At 39.7% G+C, this 15,460-nt stretch overlaps 2 protein-coding genes across 2 annotated transcripts; one reads left to right on the top strand and one right to left on the bottom strand.

Annotated features, from left to right (window-relative positions):
• Positions 1-1,012: 1,012 nt before the first annotated feature.
• Positions 1,013-7,695, bottom strand: LOC135250235 (serine/threonine-protein phosphatase 2A catalytic subunit alpha isoform-like). Its single transcript, XM_064326322.1, has 7 exons — positions 7,308-7,695; positions 5,047-5,256; positions 4,148-4,321; positions 3,908-3,997; positions 3,441-3,602; positions 2,855-2,973; positions 1,013-1,821 (listed from the first exon to the last, which is right to left on the bottom strand). The coding sequence occupies exons 1-7, from the start codon at positions 7,407-7,409 to the stop codon at positions 1,749-1,751; spliced, it is 930 nt and encodes a 309-aa protein (XP_064182392.1). The 5' UTR covers positions 7,410-7,695; the 3' UTR covers positions 1,013-1,748.
• A 1,780-nt stretch (positions 7,696-9,475) lies between these two features.
• On the top strand, positions 9,476-14,432 carry LOC135250239 (ubiquitin-conjugating enzyme E2 B-like). The gene is made up of 6 exons (XM_064326331.1): positions 9,476-9,661; positions 11,290-11,370; positions 12,351-12,376; positions 12,666-12,755; positions 13,410-13,498; positions 13,947-14,432. Exons 1-6 carry the CDS (start codon positions 9,618-9,620, stop codon positions 14,073-14,075), a joined length of 459 nt encoding a protein of 152 aa, XP_064182401.1. The 5' UTR covers positions 9,476-9,617; the 3' UTR covers positions 14,076-14,432.
• Positions 14,433-15,460: the final 1,028 nt, after the last annotated feature.

The following is a 15,460-nucleotide window of genomic DNA, read 5'->3' as shown; positions in this document are numbered from 1 at the left end:
ATAGTAAGGACACTCGTGAGCCATCCATTGGCATCCAAACAGGAGAGATCTAGGATATTCCACGACGATATTGATACACAAACGTTTCAGGGGTACGTTTCAGCCATCTGACATTTACTATTTTTAATTCTGTTGCGAGTAGGGAGCATTGTTAAAGGCTCTTCGGAAATGTGTTCGTTTCCTACTTCTAATTTATAGGATAACGAAATTCAAGTTAACCAGGTAATGTCACAATTAACGTTACAATAATAGATCTGATTTACACAGCTTTACACCTACATCATGTTAAATCTTTCCAATAATTGTCTGTTTGTGTTAGGTAAATTAAACTTTCAAACAAGGTTAGAAATATTATTTTGTGAATTTTAAGAAGTCTAACACAATGAAATAGTATCTTGAGCCTGCAGGATTTCTGTGCTGTCCAGTTGAACCGTTTCCCAGCCAAAATAGAAGTCATTGCCTTCAACCTCAAACAGCCAGCTCTACATAGCCGTAGGTCAATCTTATGAAAAACTCCCCTACATAGTAGCGCGAATATGAGTAGCTAGCTATGTTTCCGTCGTTCTTGCTGTTAATTTGTTTTTTAAATTTAATTAACAGACGTGTTATGCATACAAAGCAATCCATCTTGCAATACAAATTTTAAATTTTTAAAGTTTTACAATACATAATATTAAATTATAATTTAACCTTGGCCTAGTTAAACTTTACACTTGAATTTGTATCTCTGCTGATATTGCACTTGATATAAAATGTAGTACAGAATATTTCATGTTACTTCTATTTTACAAAATAGCGTTCTCCTCATTGTAAACAAAGTAACAACTCATTTTATTAAATATGTTAAAGTATTTATGGAATTAAGTTTCCAACAAGTAAGGTTAGAGTGTACAACGTATATAAACAACGGAAATGACAATCGAGTACATTTTCATCATCTTCAGCATTGCATTAAGTTAAGCGTGCACACTGAGGTTAATGTGCTGTACAAATTGTGAATAAAAAGACAAAATTTTGAATGAGCAACGTCCATCTTTATTTAGCGAGTCTTCAGGAGACGTGTACCATTTACAATGTTACTGCTACCACTTCCACAATGCCAATTTATTGCGTGGCTTCTGCATGAATCTGAGTTGGATACATTCTACAGCACTTAACTGTGGAAAGAATTCAAAGTTACTTTCTACTGGTGTTATAAAAATGACTGGATATCTTGCTCCATAAACATAAAGGGTAAATGTGAACCATGTGATAAAATAAAAAAGCACAGACAGAAATGGAAGGAAATTCCCTGAAAATAAATATTGCAGTTTTTCCGAGGCCATTGTTTGTTTACTGCTACCTTCGATCTACTGTCATAGTGAGTAAAACCAAAGTTATGTGGAATTATTTTTAATCATTAGGTCCCAAGTGTCACTTTGAGTTTGTATCATTATCTCATAACTTTGATACAAAGTGTTTACTGAAAGAACCTGAAGACCTGCAGATTAAAAAAAAGAAAAACACTGTAGGTCATGCATGGAGTCTTTTTGAACAAAGTATGTTTGTGATTCATTTTGAATATGGCACACCATTTGGTCCTTGTAAAGATCTTTTTTTTTTTTTTTTTTTTGAAAGCTTAAATAATTGTTTGAATACACAAGTTTGTATGGTTGCCCATCTCTCTCTGTTTTTTAGATGACTTTATATTAATGGATGTATATTAATAAACTGCAGTGCTGTTCAAATGCGCAGGAGACCAGGGGTGTTTACAGGAAGTAGTCTGGGGTGCGTCGGGTCACGTGGGGTTCTCCTCTACGGGGTGCAGGATCAAATTGTAGGCTGGACAAAGAGAGCAGTTAATGGCATGGCATCCTTTCTCTGATACACACTGAAAACATAGTGCCAGCAGTGATTGCCTGGCTCTAGCCTTAGTTGTCAGGCCCATAACCTTGCAGTACTATGAGCCTGACCGGGTTGATGTACTCATGATGCAAGCCAGCTAAAATTGCAATGACTTGCTTTGCTGACAAATCAATGGTCAGTTCCTAATTTTGAAACTCCTTTGTGACAGTGTCACTGCAAAAACCACTATAGAAATAACTCTAAATTGAACAGAAGTGAATTGTAGATGGGGTTCCATTTGGAGCCCAGCAATTTATCCATCGACCTATAAGATGATACAAACCACAGCTTGATAGAACTAATTGTATTGCAGGAGACTAATCTCAAGAACTAACTCGAATAACTAGGTCATCTTGGGTCAAGTCTTTAATGGCTCTGATAAGTAATAAAGAAACAGCGCGGCCAGTATATAATAACTCCTCTGCTAAGAATTACAGCTGATTTTCAGCTTTAAATCACCATGTTAGATAATGGGTGGAACATGGTGATTTAAAGCTGAAAATTCCAGCTAAAATCAGCTGGGATTCTAATATGGTATAAAATGGTTTAAGCTGTGAATAAGCTGTGCTTATTCCTGGCCATGGTCACGGGAGGCTGGATCCAGCCATGCATTGTGTGAGAGGCAGGAATACACCCTGGATAAGTCGCCAATCCATCACAGGGCACACACTTATACCTACGAGGAAGTTTCGCTCTCCAGTTAGCCTAGCCTGCATGTATTTTGACTGTGGGAGGAAACTGGATTACCCACAGGAATCCCATGCTGGGCACACAGGGAGAATATGCAAACTCCACAAAAGCCCAGGCCAGGATTTAAACCGTTCTTGCTGTGAGGCACCAGTGCTATCCACTGCACTGTACCACCCTAAATCATGGCAGAACAGCTGAATGTTCCATTGTTAATATAACAAGAAAGGCACAACAATTTGGTCTGGAAAAGCTTAAAGTGAAGTGGGTTTGAAATACTTACAAGGAGTATTTAAGAGTGTCATCAAGTTCCATGATAGCTGCCTGGTTGCCACAGCGATAGCAGTAATTAGGTGCACTGAAAATCGTTACCACGTTGCGATCATGGCACCAGTTGTACCCCTGTAAACATAGATCTATGATCAGTCAAATTTAAGAGTAAACACTGTTAATCACTGATACCTTAAAAGAGCAGTAATAAATAGTCATTTTCTCTGAATATGAATTACATTGCCACATCCCACCAGAAACATAGCTAGCTAAAAATGGAAACAGGTATATCCCTACGTGAACTGCCATTTGCTGCCCAGTTTCAGAAAAACAAATACTTGAAAATTTTTGTCCATTTTTCCCCACTTATTATAAATCCATTCAAATCCAGGTCAGCAATTTTGATCTTTGATTGGTCATTATAAGGATATCCTTCCTATTCATATTCAGTTGGGACACGCTCAAACGTGTTTAATGCCCTGAAAACGTCAAGGACAGATATCCACAGGTAAGGACAGCTCTGCTGCACTGCCAAGACGGTACTGCACATCCACGGATGGCCTCCTCTGTCTAGGCAGCATTTGGCCCAAACTGTTCACCTCCATCACTAGTTGATGAGCTCTGGAGACCAGCGTCAAGCCGTTGGCATGATTGAAGGTTTCTGAGATATCCTGTCCAAAGGTGTAGCCGGCTCCTCTGGGGGAAATACCCCAGCCCCCGCGGTCATCTGGGTCTGACCACAGCAAGTCACACATGGGCCCCTGGAGCGAGATCAGTATTAGTGATTAGGTTTGATTGCATATTTGTAATGATTGCTTTACTAAGCCACATTCTCTCAACACATACAATACACTCAACAGTACAGCCTTCACAAATAATACAAGTTGCAGCAGCACAGATAATGGACGAGTAACACACTACATACACGGCATGCCACACACACTTTCAAAGATTGCACAAGGTGCCATTTGCTGTGAGTGCAACGTTTGACATCATGTGTGAAATGTAGCATGTTATGTGCCTGGGCAAGGCACACTTCTCATGAACGTGGTAGATGTGTGTGTACCTCATGTGGAACTTCTTGTAAGCGGTCAAGGGCTCGGATGTGATCCAACGTGTCTATTGATGGGGACAAGCCTCCATGAAGACAAAATATCTGACAGAGGGCAGAGGAAAAAAAACAAATCTTGTTCATTCATGGTTTAAGACGGTAAAGTAATGTACGAAAGAGATTAGTACATAAACCAGATTATGATTACAACTACTCGTACAATAAATTCTGTACAAAGCAAATTTGATGCCATACCTGCCCATCTACCAGTGCAGTGAGGGGAAGATAATCAAAGAGGTCTGTGAAGTATTTCCAAACATTGGCGTTCCCGTATTTCCTCAAGCACTCGTCATAGAAACCATACACCTGTGTGATCTGCCTGCTTTCGTGGTTCCCTCGTAGAATTGTGATGCGTTCACGGTACCTAACCTGGAAGACAAGGGCTGCATCACACACACGCCAGTGCTTTACCAGGATAAGGTGTATCACTGTAGAAATGGAACATAATGAAAGAGCCTTGTATATCCATCAGTGAAAAACCCTGTCATCTCAGAAACTAGTCCCAAATCACATCATAAGACCACAAGGTGGTTGAATAAAATGCAAATGCATGACTTCATAAGATGTCATACTCATAGTTTGTTGTCACAAATTAACCAGAGTGTATTCTCTTTCATATTGAACAAATATCTGGTGGAACAACATTGCAAACGCATACTGAAAAACATACATCTCAGGTATACATAAAGTCCAGAGTTGAATTGTGCAATTGGGTTTTTAGATATAGCTCATCTGATCAGTACTCTGAAGGAAAATTATATGATGTTTCCAATAGTGAATTTATGCCCTCTCTCTGGCTAAACAAATTATGGCCCTGTAACCTTTTTGGTATTTAGAAGTAAAATTCTTTTCACTTTGTGACGTGAAAGAAATCATAGTGTATCTTTAGCCTTTGGAGGCTTTAACTCAAGTTAGATGCGTGCAACATGAGTTCCTTTTTTATCAGCAACCAATTCAGACCAAGGAAACCAAGTGAGGGTTGTCAACTATAGCAAACTGCTTCAATTGATCCATAGAATTCTGAGTAACAACAAAAACAATGGACCCTGTTGCTCTCCAGGACCCGAATTGCTAACCCCTATTCTAAAGGTTACCTTAAGAGATACAAGCAGTGTGACTGTTTCCACTGAGTAGTAGCCCCTGTCCACGTAGTCGCCCATGAACAGGTAATTGGTGTCCGGGGATTTCCCGCCTATTCTGAAGAGCTCCATCAGGTCGTGAAACTGTCCATGGACATCGCCACACACTGTGACTGGACATCGCACGTCCTGCACGTTAGACTCCTTTGTTAAGATTTCCTTAGCCTGCAGGGTAAAGAGAATGAATGAGCATAACAGGAACTTCGGCTAATGTTACATGCACAAAGAATAACAAATTTGATTACTGCAAATTTTATTTTTTTCTATTGGAAGGGACTGTATGACCATGATGGTTAGCTCACAATAGGAGTATTCCTTACAAACAGAGTAGTCTACCTTCTCTTGATCAACTTTTTAGAGCAACTATTTTGCAGTAAATCACATATAGGCTAATCCATGAATTGCTTGGCTTTTGAAACCTCAGGAATCTGTTAAGAGGAATGCTATGCTCTTCAATATCGGTTTTTGCTTTCGTGCTTGCCCTAATCAGCAACTACCATGTTCTGAGATGCATAGAATCTGGTATATCTAGCTTCAGTTACATTATACAAGGCAAGTAACTCCGAAACGGCGAAAAATATCCTGTGCATCCTATTGAAACCTGTATGCATTGACCATATAGGGGCGACATAGCTCAGACGGTAAGAGCGGTTGTTCTGGCAGTCGGAGGGTTGCCGGTTCGTTCCCCCGCCCTTGGCGTGTCGAAGTGTCCCTGAGCAAGACACCTAACCCCTAATTTCTCCCAACGAGCTGATTGGTACCTTGCATGGCAGTCTTTCACCGTTTGTGTGTGTGTGTGAATGGGTGAATGAGAGGCATCAACTGTAAAGCGCTTTGGATAAAAGCGCTATATACATGCAGTCAATTTACCATTTACCATATAGCATTTGCGCAAAACCAAACGGTAATTTCCAATGATACCGTAAGACTTTGATCTATAACAGTCTAATCCTTAGTTTATATGCGGTAATGTTACTGTAATGTCTAATTACACAACGAATGAATAATTATTTTCTTTAGCTACTGTTATTTTAGCCATCTTGCCAACGTTAGATTACGTGAAAAGCAGCGGTTGTTTACACATGGCTGGATGTATAGCTAACCGGCAAAAAAAACCGTGTCTAGCGCTAATTTATGCACATATTGATAACTCTTGACTAGTGAGGAAAACTCACGTGTCATTTGTACATTTACCTAGTTATTCATATCAATAACGCGTGTTAAGCCAAAACAGCCAAATGAAAGTTGGCAACCAAACAACGCGCAATTTATTACGCTTTTTTTTTTTTTTTTAACCTGGGTAGACCTAGCTATCTCTTGAAAAATTAATGAAAAGAAGAATGAAAAATGAAAGAAAATGAATAAGTTAACGTGACAGCTTTTCGTTTCAGCAAGAAAGTCCACAACCTTAACATTAACTTAACGAAATATTTAGTCAAATTAATGTTCATCTGGTTTGTTGTTGGTTCACCTATTTAACGGCGCCATTTTAGGAATTCATTGTTGATAATACCAACTAAAACTAAGTTAGCTAGGAGTTTTTTTTTCTTTTCTAAAGTTTAAATCTAAACTAATTGGCAAACACCAATCCTTACCACAGTTAACTAACATTACGAGGCAGCTAGATACAGTACTCGATAACTGGGTAGCTACTGAGTTAGTCGGCTATTTTACTAACCAAGTTAGTTAGCTAGCTAATGCCGGTTCGTTTAGATTAACATTGCCAGCTGCAATGGATAATTCAACACATGATGTCGGTAACATACTAACCAACGTTAGTTACTAGACAAACTTGTGAACGAGTTAATTAGCTTATTGCTAACTAGCTAACGTGGCCAGCTAACTACATAGATGTACAACTGCAACCCATGGCCCTTCAATAATATTTAAAACAAAACAAACTGCGAAATGTCTTTTAATTCAAATACAGACTGGCTGCTAAATAATGTGAGTTATAGTTTTTTTTTTTTTTTACTTTCAACAGAAAGATTATCGGAATCCATGTTCATCAAAACCAATGATTATTGTACGCATTCCGGCGGTAACCAATGGCAATTCAGTCCGCCATCTTCTTCTTAGCTGACGAGCTAGCTGGCTAACCGGTATGTTGCGTTAGCTTGCTAACAAATGAAGCCTATGAAACCACTTCCTGACTTTATTCATTTGGAATTAAGGGAGTAAATAGGTAACCCGTTTAAACGGACAGAGATCACTACCTTTTCACACAGCGTCTTGACTTGGTTCTCCGAAAGCTGCTTGCACTCGTTCAGTTGCTCGATCCACTGATCTAGTTCCTTCGTGAACGCCTTTTCGTCCATGTCTGATGTCTGTGTTAGCTACAAGCTTAGACTACTAATGGTAGGCAAAAAGATAACTAAACAGCCAGCTGCCGTAATTGCAAAACAAAAGAAATAAAATGACTCGGCTTGCTACCAGGTGAACTAATCCTGCCCAAATTCTCCAGCACCCCTATTATTTTTATTACTGTGAATTACGCATGCGGTGCAAGCGAGGATAGATCATTAATAGCAAATTGAACAAGGAGAAATCAGAGAAGACGTAGAGCGTCCCGAGTCACACCCCTGGTTCTCGCTCTGTTACCGGATGACGTCACACACTGCGTACAGAATGCGCAAAGCCAAAGCTTCTTCTTTGTCCACTGTACCTATATGGTAATAAATATGTGAAGGTACTTTACCGCCATCGACTGTGTAGGAGTTTGGATACAGCCAGATGACACAAAAATTATATCAAATAATGGTAACAGTATCGACCGACAAGATACTTGCAGTAATTAGGCTACACAGTCTCAACATTTACTCTTCTATAATGTGAATTGATTGCTTAAAACCATTAGTTGCTCAATACCACAGCACTGCTAGCAGATGCAACTGTGTGCACATTGTAGGATAATTAATTACTAATCGTCATGACTGGTGTAAAAAGTTAAATTCATTTGTCTATTATAACTGTAAAAATGTATTTTGCAAGTGTCATGATATTGTTCAGTTGGAAAGATGTTTTTCTCTAAAAATTGTTCACATCCTTTACATCCCTGTATAAATATTTCAAGTACAGATAAGATATAAGATGAGATATACTTTTGTGGAACCCCGTGGGGTAATTTGTCCTCTGCATTTGACCCATTCTAGTTACTTAGGAGCAGTGGGCAGCCACAGTGCAGCACCCGGGGACCAACTCCAGTTCTGACGCCAGTGCCTTGGTCTTTGAGTGTGGGAGGAAACCGGAGTACCCCAACACTGTGTTTTGGAGTTTCTGGTTGACTCATCCTGCTAAGACACTGTCCACTTTGTGGATGTGCCCCATATGCTGGTTTTGAATCCTGACCATGTCAGTCCATGTTAAAATCAGTACTCTGTTGTGGACTTTGCAGTTGAGCTAGAGCACACCCTGAAGGCCTTATAAACAAAATCAGATATTTCTGAATAAGAGTGTTTTTCAGTGGTTATTTTTTTCAAAAGGTGAAAAATAATATGCATTTAATTGTTGTGTTTGTAAGTAATTGCTTTAAAAACTAGAAGACTGTTCTGGCGTGGTCCACATTCGACTATATGTGTGAATACATTTTAAGATTTAATTGTGTATTATTGTTGGTGGGGAATTAAATCTTTTTTAGTTGTGTTGAAATTTGCATACACTGTCCAGATTTGATACTAGACTATGACCTTTTGAATAATTTGTAATAGAGTCAGGGGAATTTTACACTGGGGCAAGATTCACTGAACAGCAGAGGGGGGGAAAAGGAAAAAGATTTAGAGCATGGACAAGGTTTTTGCTGTCATTCTCTGGGGCTAATTTATTAAGCTGGATAACTGCACAAAGTAAAACCCAGAACAGCTCTTTTTAATTCAGTCTATGTTCCAGATTTGGGAGGGTTACGGGTTTTACCCAGTGCAGTTATCAATTTTACTAAATAATCTTGTTTTATGAAACAGGGCCCAGATATCAGGATAAAAGCAGATGGTAAACAAATAAACAAGGTAAATGTCAACAGAAATCTTCAAAAGGGTACGGAAGAAGGTGGAGAAAACGTCATTCACACGCCCGTTTTTATATCGCCACACCCCCTTTATATTCCCACGCCCCTTGCTCCCTCTTCTCACAGAGTAGGGAGTGCTCGGGCGTGCTACTGCTGTTAAGACTATACCAACTGTGTAATGTAGAGAGGGGTGGCCGGTTGAAGTATATTCAGACACATTCAGAATTACTGCCTCAAAAATATGTATTCACGCACGTGATAGTGCTTGATAGTATACGTGGTAGTCAAAAATCGGCGCCGTATAGTCATGTCACATTTATAATTTCAAAGTTTAACCTTACACGTTGTTCCGTATTTCAAAAGTGAATCGTTCCAATAGAATGTTCTGTTTCCTTTTTCTGGATCCCATGACGTCATCATAGTTGTTTGGTAGAAGAAAAGACCTAAGAAATAGAACCGTCAAAAATATACGGTGTCCGACGCAGTTTTATGGTTAAAATAACAAATTTCGCGTTCTGAAGTAGCAATGTCTACCCCAGCTAGAAGACGACTCATGAGAGATTTCAAAAGGTACATTCCTGAACGTTTTTATTGCTTTGTTTTCTCCCTGCTTGGCCTAGCTGACTATGCTTGCGGGTTGCTTGCTTGCTAGCAGGCAAAGCTAGCGATTCAAGTTTCAATAGCCCAGTCTTTCGGTAGTATCGCTTTCGTGGATTGTTCAGGCTGAAACTGTCAGTCAGGTCATGTGTATTTTTAGTAAATCTGAATGTTTGACAAACGGGTTTGACATACACTTCCGTTGTATGTTTCAGAATACTTATGAAAACGATTTACGGACGGCATCTAGGAAGAACGAATGTAAACGTTATATAATGCAATTAATTCAATTTAAGTGCATATATTGTATCGCAAGTGTGTTCTCGTTGGTGGCTAGAAGCAGGAGTTTCGGCTAGTTAGGAACTTGAAACAGGTATCCTTGCTCAGGATGAGACTACAAGTCTACAAAAATTGAGCCGTATAATGCAGGAGTTGGATACATAGAAAGTATTGATGCTATGAAAAATTTAATATATATCGAGTAAGTTCTAGGAAAATTATTAGTGTTCCTAAAATGAGTCTTTGTTTAAGAAACTGCAGAGGAAAGAGATGCAGTTTAGACAGCCCTACGCAGCAACACATAGGTTTTATAAAACTAAAGCCGTCTTAATTTCCCCGTATTTTGTGTGTCACCAGTCATCTTTAGAGGATGGGAACAGTGTGGCTGAAATGATTATGTATTTTGCTAAGAGCCTTTATAAACTCAAAAGTCATTGGTCACTGCACAGAAAATATAAATAAAGAAAATGAAGACTACACGTTAACAAAAGTCAACTTTAAAAATCAGTAGATTAAAGAAGGGCGGTACAGGAGTAAAAAAAAAAAATTGAGACAGTAGGCCTTGCTGTAATTGGCTTCATGCTGCCAGATGTAGGGTGGGTTTAGGCCAGCCAAGGTTCCTTGAGTTACAGCTGTATTCATTGCCTCCCAGTAGTGTGCCAGATGCCCACAGGCCTTTGTTTTCTTATAAGCGATGTGCCTCTGGGCCCTCCTCTTCTGTAGTGTCGTGTTGCCAGTAGTGCAGAGCATCGTCACTGGTGTCATGATCAAGTCTATCAGAGGAGTGCAGTGCATGTCATGCACGTTGTGTGCGTGCGTGCGTGCGTGCGTGCGTGCATGTTCAGTGCAGTGGTTGCACTCCTCAGGTGATGAACATCCAAGTGCAGAGAAGCAGTATCTTCCAGTGGTGCATGAGCTAATATTGGGTCGGAACCATTCATATGAAACAGTGCAGCTACCATATTCACAGCACTTGTTACAGTACACAGGCAGTTATTTACATGTAACATCATGTTTTTTTTAAATTTTTTAAACCCTGAAATTCCATATTTGGTAATATGCCAGGTCACATTATAGTAAATGGGTCAGAAGTGTATTAGCCTGTAAGTGGGTTGAGGGTGCAGAAAGTCTTGGCAACCACTGTGCTAGTCTATACCAAGGAAGAAGTTTCAGCGATAGAGCTGGCTTTGCTATCGCAGCTTGGCATTTAAAACTGAGAAATAATGGGGAGCATCGGATAGCATAGTGGTTACAGATAAAATGGAATACTTCCCATGTGACGTTTTTTGACGTTAATGGTTGGGTTATCTGTCAACTGCCAGACTTCAAGAGGACCCTCCTGCTGGTGTGAGTGGAGCTCCCTCGGAAAACAACATTATGCTGTGGAATGCAGTCATATTCGGGTAAGCTGCCTCATCTGACCGTTGTCCTGCAGATTCTACCTCTCAGAGACAAATGGAAAGAGGTTGAGAGAAAGGCAGATAGAAATGAAAGAGAAATTGTTGTCCTGAGTTGTCTTTGAAATTGGGGGAGGTCCAAATAAGCCTAGCAGAGCACAGCAAGGAGTTGAGGCTGCAGCTTCACAATGCAAATTGTGGTCTGCCCCCTGCTGGGAATTTATGCCGATTCAGTTCAAAACTGCTTCTGCCACGGAGAGAGGTTGCAGACACTTCAATCATTCACCCATGATGCCTTGAACCTAACTGATTTTTTAAAGTGATTTTGCATCAGTCAGAACTTGATGAGAATGTGAACAGCATAGTATTGCAGCTTGTAAACTATTGGTAATTACAAGAGGGTTTACTTGCTAGCATAGCAAGATGCTAGCCTGTTTTTTGTCATTGCTATCAATATTTAGCCAAGGTTTGCAGGCATGGTTGCTTAGATATGAGTTTTTACGAATAAGCTAACTTGCAAGCAGACTGTTTAATATTGTCCAGATACTCTGTAATGGTAGCTTTGGTTATTTTGGCATCATCTGAGATCCCTCTTTTGGCTATGCTCTGAAGGCCCAAAGCATGTTGGGTGAACACCAGAAATAGCCTCTCCTGGTTTGATCATGCCCAAGCTGTTGCCATAGCAGCACTGTGCTGTTGATGTGCTAGGGTTTATGGGCCAGCTTGTTTCACTGCAGCTCTCTTCTCATCAGTGATGTATGGCTGTACAGGTGTGGTTCAGCAGAGGACACGTGACAATATTTCTGTTATTTTGGATAGAGCATATTTAGCCTATTCAGCAGTGCATATGGAATGTCATCCATTGTTCTACTGACTTATTTAGAACTCTCTTCTCAAAGGGTGAATATTGCATGTTAAAAATATAAAAATGTACAGTATACAGATGCAAGCAGCTTCTTATTTATTATTTCTCTGATTACTTGCAGACCTGAGGGAACCCCATTTGAGGATGGTAAGCTGATGATTTTATCTCTTTGAAACAAAATAACACATGTCTGTAGGTCTATGTCTTATTCAACTTGGTGGTGTGGGCCCCAGGAATAGCAGCTAACTTGGCTGTGGATTGCAGTATTAATGAAAGCTGTGACCATTCTGTAGACTATAATATTGACAGTAGCTGTGACTTGTCTGTGGACCACTGTATTCATTGAATTGTTGACTTGTCTGTGGACTGCAGTATTAGTGGTGGATCTGCATTTTCAAGATGGTTATTATTTGTAACTATTTTCTTTTTTCTGTAGGAACTTTCAAGCTTGTGATTGAGTTTTCAGAAGAGTACCCAAACAAGCCTCCAACAGTGCGGTTCATCTCAAAAATGTTTCACCCAAATGGTAAGGTCCTTTCTCTGATCTTTGGCCTAATTAAAGCACAGGTATTTCATTAAAAGTCACAAGCAGGCCATGGAGTCACAAGCATGTATACTTCATGATATAAGACTATTCATGAATGCTCAAAACAGCATAAAGGGTTTTAAACTGGCCTGATTTCCTTTTGTGAATTATAGCACAGGCGTGATTATATTCAAGTTTAAAAACATTTTTCTCTGGAGCTGAATTGTGGCGTTACTCAATAGGTTACATGTAGGTCTCATCTGTCATGAAGACATCCATAGGTCCATAGTGATTAAAATCTTCAACAGAGACTTGCACTACATACACAAACCCAACTACTGTATGCACAAATAATACCTGTCCCAATTGGTCCTTCATTGCAATGCTATGGATATTTTCTAGATACTAAATTTTCATCATTAATATTCTTATGCTCTTTTAATTTTAGTATGGTAATGACCTACACATATTAGTCATCATAGGCCTATATTGCCTCATTAGTCTTCATAGGCCTATAATGCCTCATTAGTCTTAATTGGTCAGTAATACCCTCTCCCAATTATTCTTCATATTATTTAATTTGTGCCAAGTTCATAATTTCCTCTCAGTTCATTGGGATGAATGAACAGGAAGACATGTTTTTTACTCTTGCAGTTTATGCAGATGGGAGTATATGTTTAGACATCCTTCAGAATCGTTGGAGCCCAACATACGACGTCTCATCCATTTTAACATCCATCCAGGTGGGTAGAGGCGTCCCATGCCCCTTTCAGGATGGGCGCTGCCACAGCAGAGAAACCTAAATCAGAGCCTCAATTCATAAAGTCCATCACGGTAGAAGTGATGATCTATGTACAGGTTCCCCAAGTCCCCATCCGGACCTAAATCCATTATGTGCTGAAAGACTTAACTGATCATAGCAGCGCACCTACTCTGAGGATATAGGGCCTGGCCTTTTGAGTTTCTGTCGAGATTGTAGTGTCATTATCACGGAGTAAAGTCCAACCACAGGAGCAATAAAAAGTGGCACGTCACTTCTTTTTTCTTTTTTTTTTTTTTTGCTGTAGTGAATTCCATCTGATCCTTCCTTCCTGTTGCAATTATATAACTTGGTAGCACATGAGGTGGTGACAGTGTGTGTTTGAATCCCAAAGCCTCATTTTCGTTTGACCTTTTTCCTCACGCCCAAAGTCTCTCCTGGATGAGCCTAACCCCAACAGCCCGGCCAACAGCCAGGCGGCCCAGCTGTACCAGGAGAACAAGCGGGAGTACGAGAAGAGGGTGTCTGCCATCGTGGAGCAGAGCTGGAAAGACTCCTAACAGCGGAGCGGCCATCTTTTCCCGCCATGTTTAAATTCATTCTTTTCATTTACCTCATCCACAAACCAAGGCAACAGCAGAACAACTTTTAAGTGCCACAAGGAAAAAATAGGGACTTTTACTTGCCAACATGTTTAAAAAAAGAGAAAAGAAAAAAAGAAGCAGCCTTTTGAGGTTTGTGTTATTATTGTTCATTTTTTATTGCATGATGTGAAATAAGTTATTGCTAACAGAACTGTAATATATCTGTGTTGGGTTGATGGTGCTCTTCAGCTTCTACACAAAACTTATTTTTAAATGTTTTTTTTTCTTGGTTTGAACAGCATTGGTTGTTAAAGAGTGTTTGTGTCTCACTGATGCGGTGTCAGAAATCTTTTTTAAGGGTTGTGAGTCCGTGGAATTCTGCAATATCACTCTTTTAGGAAAAATGTATTTTTTGGCAGCCTTGAATCCATAGTTTGACTGGTATTACTCCTGATGGTAATTTTGGGAGAACTTTTCCATTATTAAAAGTAGTGTATGTAGAGCACATTAACTAAGACCCTGTGTGGAAACTGAGCCCATAGGTGGATAAGCTGAGCAGGGGAATGCAGTGTGTGCTGTGTGAAATCTAGCTTTATTTAAGCAGATAGTTCAACTGAGAACTTTGTTCTCTGACAGCCAATGGAATCGACAGATGGGGAATGCGAGAGATAGCATAGCCAATCGGATGTAGGGATAATGATTACGTGGCCAGATGTAGGGTCATGTGGAACATTTTGTTGACTACGACAGCATCCCCACTCTTGAAAAAAGCCATTGAAGCATATTCATCACACAGTGCCTCCCATCAGCTAAGCTAACAGCTGCAGGCACACAATCAACAGATGATATCCAAGAGACTTGCTAAATATGCACCGACTATATAAAGAACACAAGACTTACTGATGGTAAGAGGCACACTTGAGCTCACTGTTTGGTTATTATCTGGAAGTAATCACAGATGTAAGACTGACTATAAATCCTACAGCTGTCTGAATATTTTCTAAAGGCACTCAAAAGTCTGCCACTGAATAAAAGTCAGACAGTTCATGTTCATAACCACTGCAAGAAAATGATCATTCCTACCAGAATAACCAGACATTTTTATGAATATCGTTAAATCATAGCAACTGGTCCAGTACCTCATTTCTCTTACAGAGGATAAGGATATACTACTGTTGTGCCCTCGGGATTCAAACAGTGATTTCACTTTTATCTGTATTCTGTGGGATCTGGCACAGATATTAAAAAAGACTTAACTGCTGTAATGATTATCTGCTGAAGGTGTCAGTGGCCAAATGACAGTTTTTCTCTATATAGTTCTGCTTAACTTTAGAGCACAGTACTCAAAACAAGACTATTTG

The sequence above is a fragment of the Anguilla rostrata genome, chromosome 3 (genome assembly GCF_018555375.3).
Source record: "Anguilla rostrata isolate EN2019 chromosome 3, ASM1855537v3, whole genome shotgun sequence".
Taxonomy (NCBI): domain Eukaryota; kingdom Metazoa; phylum Chordata; class Actinopteri; order Anguilliformes; family Anguillidae; genus Anguilla; species Anguilla rostrata.
The sequence above is the reverse complement of the archived record's forward strand: the minus strand, read 5'-3'. Positions and strand labels throughout refer to the sequence as shown.

Bases quoted from the DNA above. Each gene is read 5' to 3' on its own strand.
- LOC135250235 (XM_064326322.1), bottom strand. From the start codon at position 7,409: ATGGACGAAAAGGCGTTCACGAAGGAACTAGATCAGTGGATCGAGCAA. The intron at 3,998-4,147 runs GTATGGCATCAA...GCCCTCTGTCAG, and splicing joins CTGCACTGGTAGATGGGCAG to ATATTTTGTCTTCATGGAGG. The intron at 1,822-2,854 runs GTAAGTATTTCA...CTCTTTGTCCAG, and splicing joins GACACTCTTAAATACTCCTT to CCTACAATTTGATCCTGCAC.
- LOC135250239 (XM_064326331.1), top strand. From the start codon at position 9,618: ATGTCTACCCCAGCTAGAAGACGACTCATGAGAGATTTCAAAAG. The intron at 11,371-12,350 runs GTAAGCTGCCTC...GATTACTTGCAG, and splicing joins TGGAATGCAGTCATATTCGG to ACCTGAGGGAACCCCATTTG. The intron at 12,756-13,409 runs GTAAGGTCCTTT...TTACTCTTGCAG, and splicing joins AAAAATGTTTCACCCAAATG to TTTATGCAGATGGGAGTATA.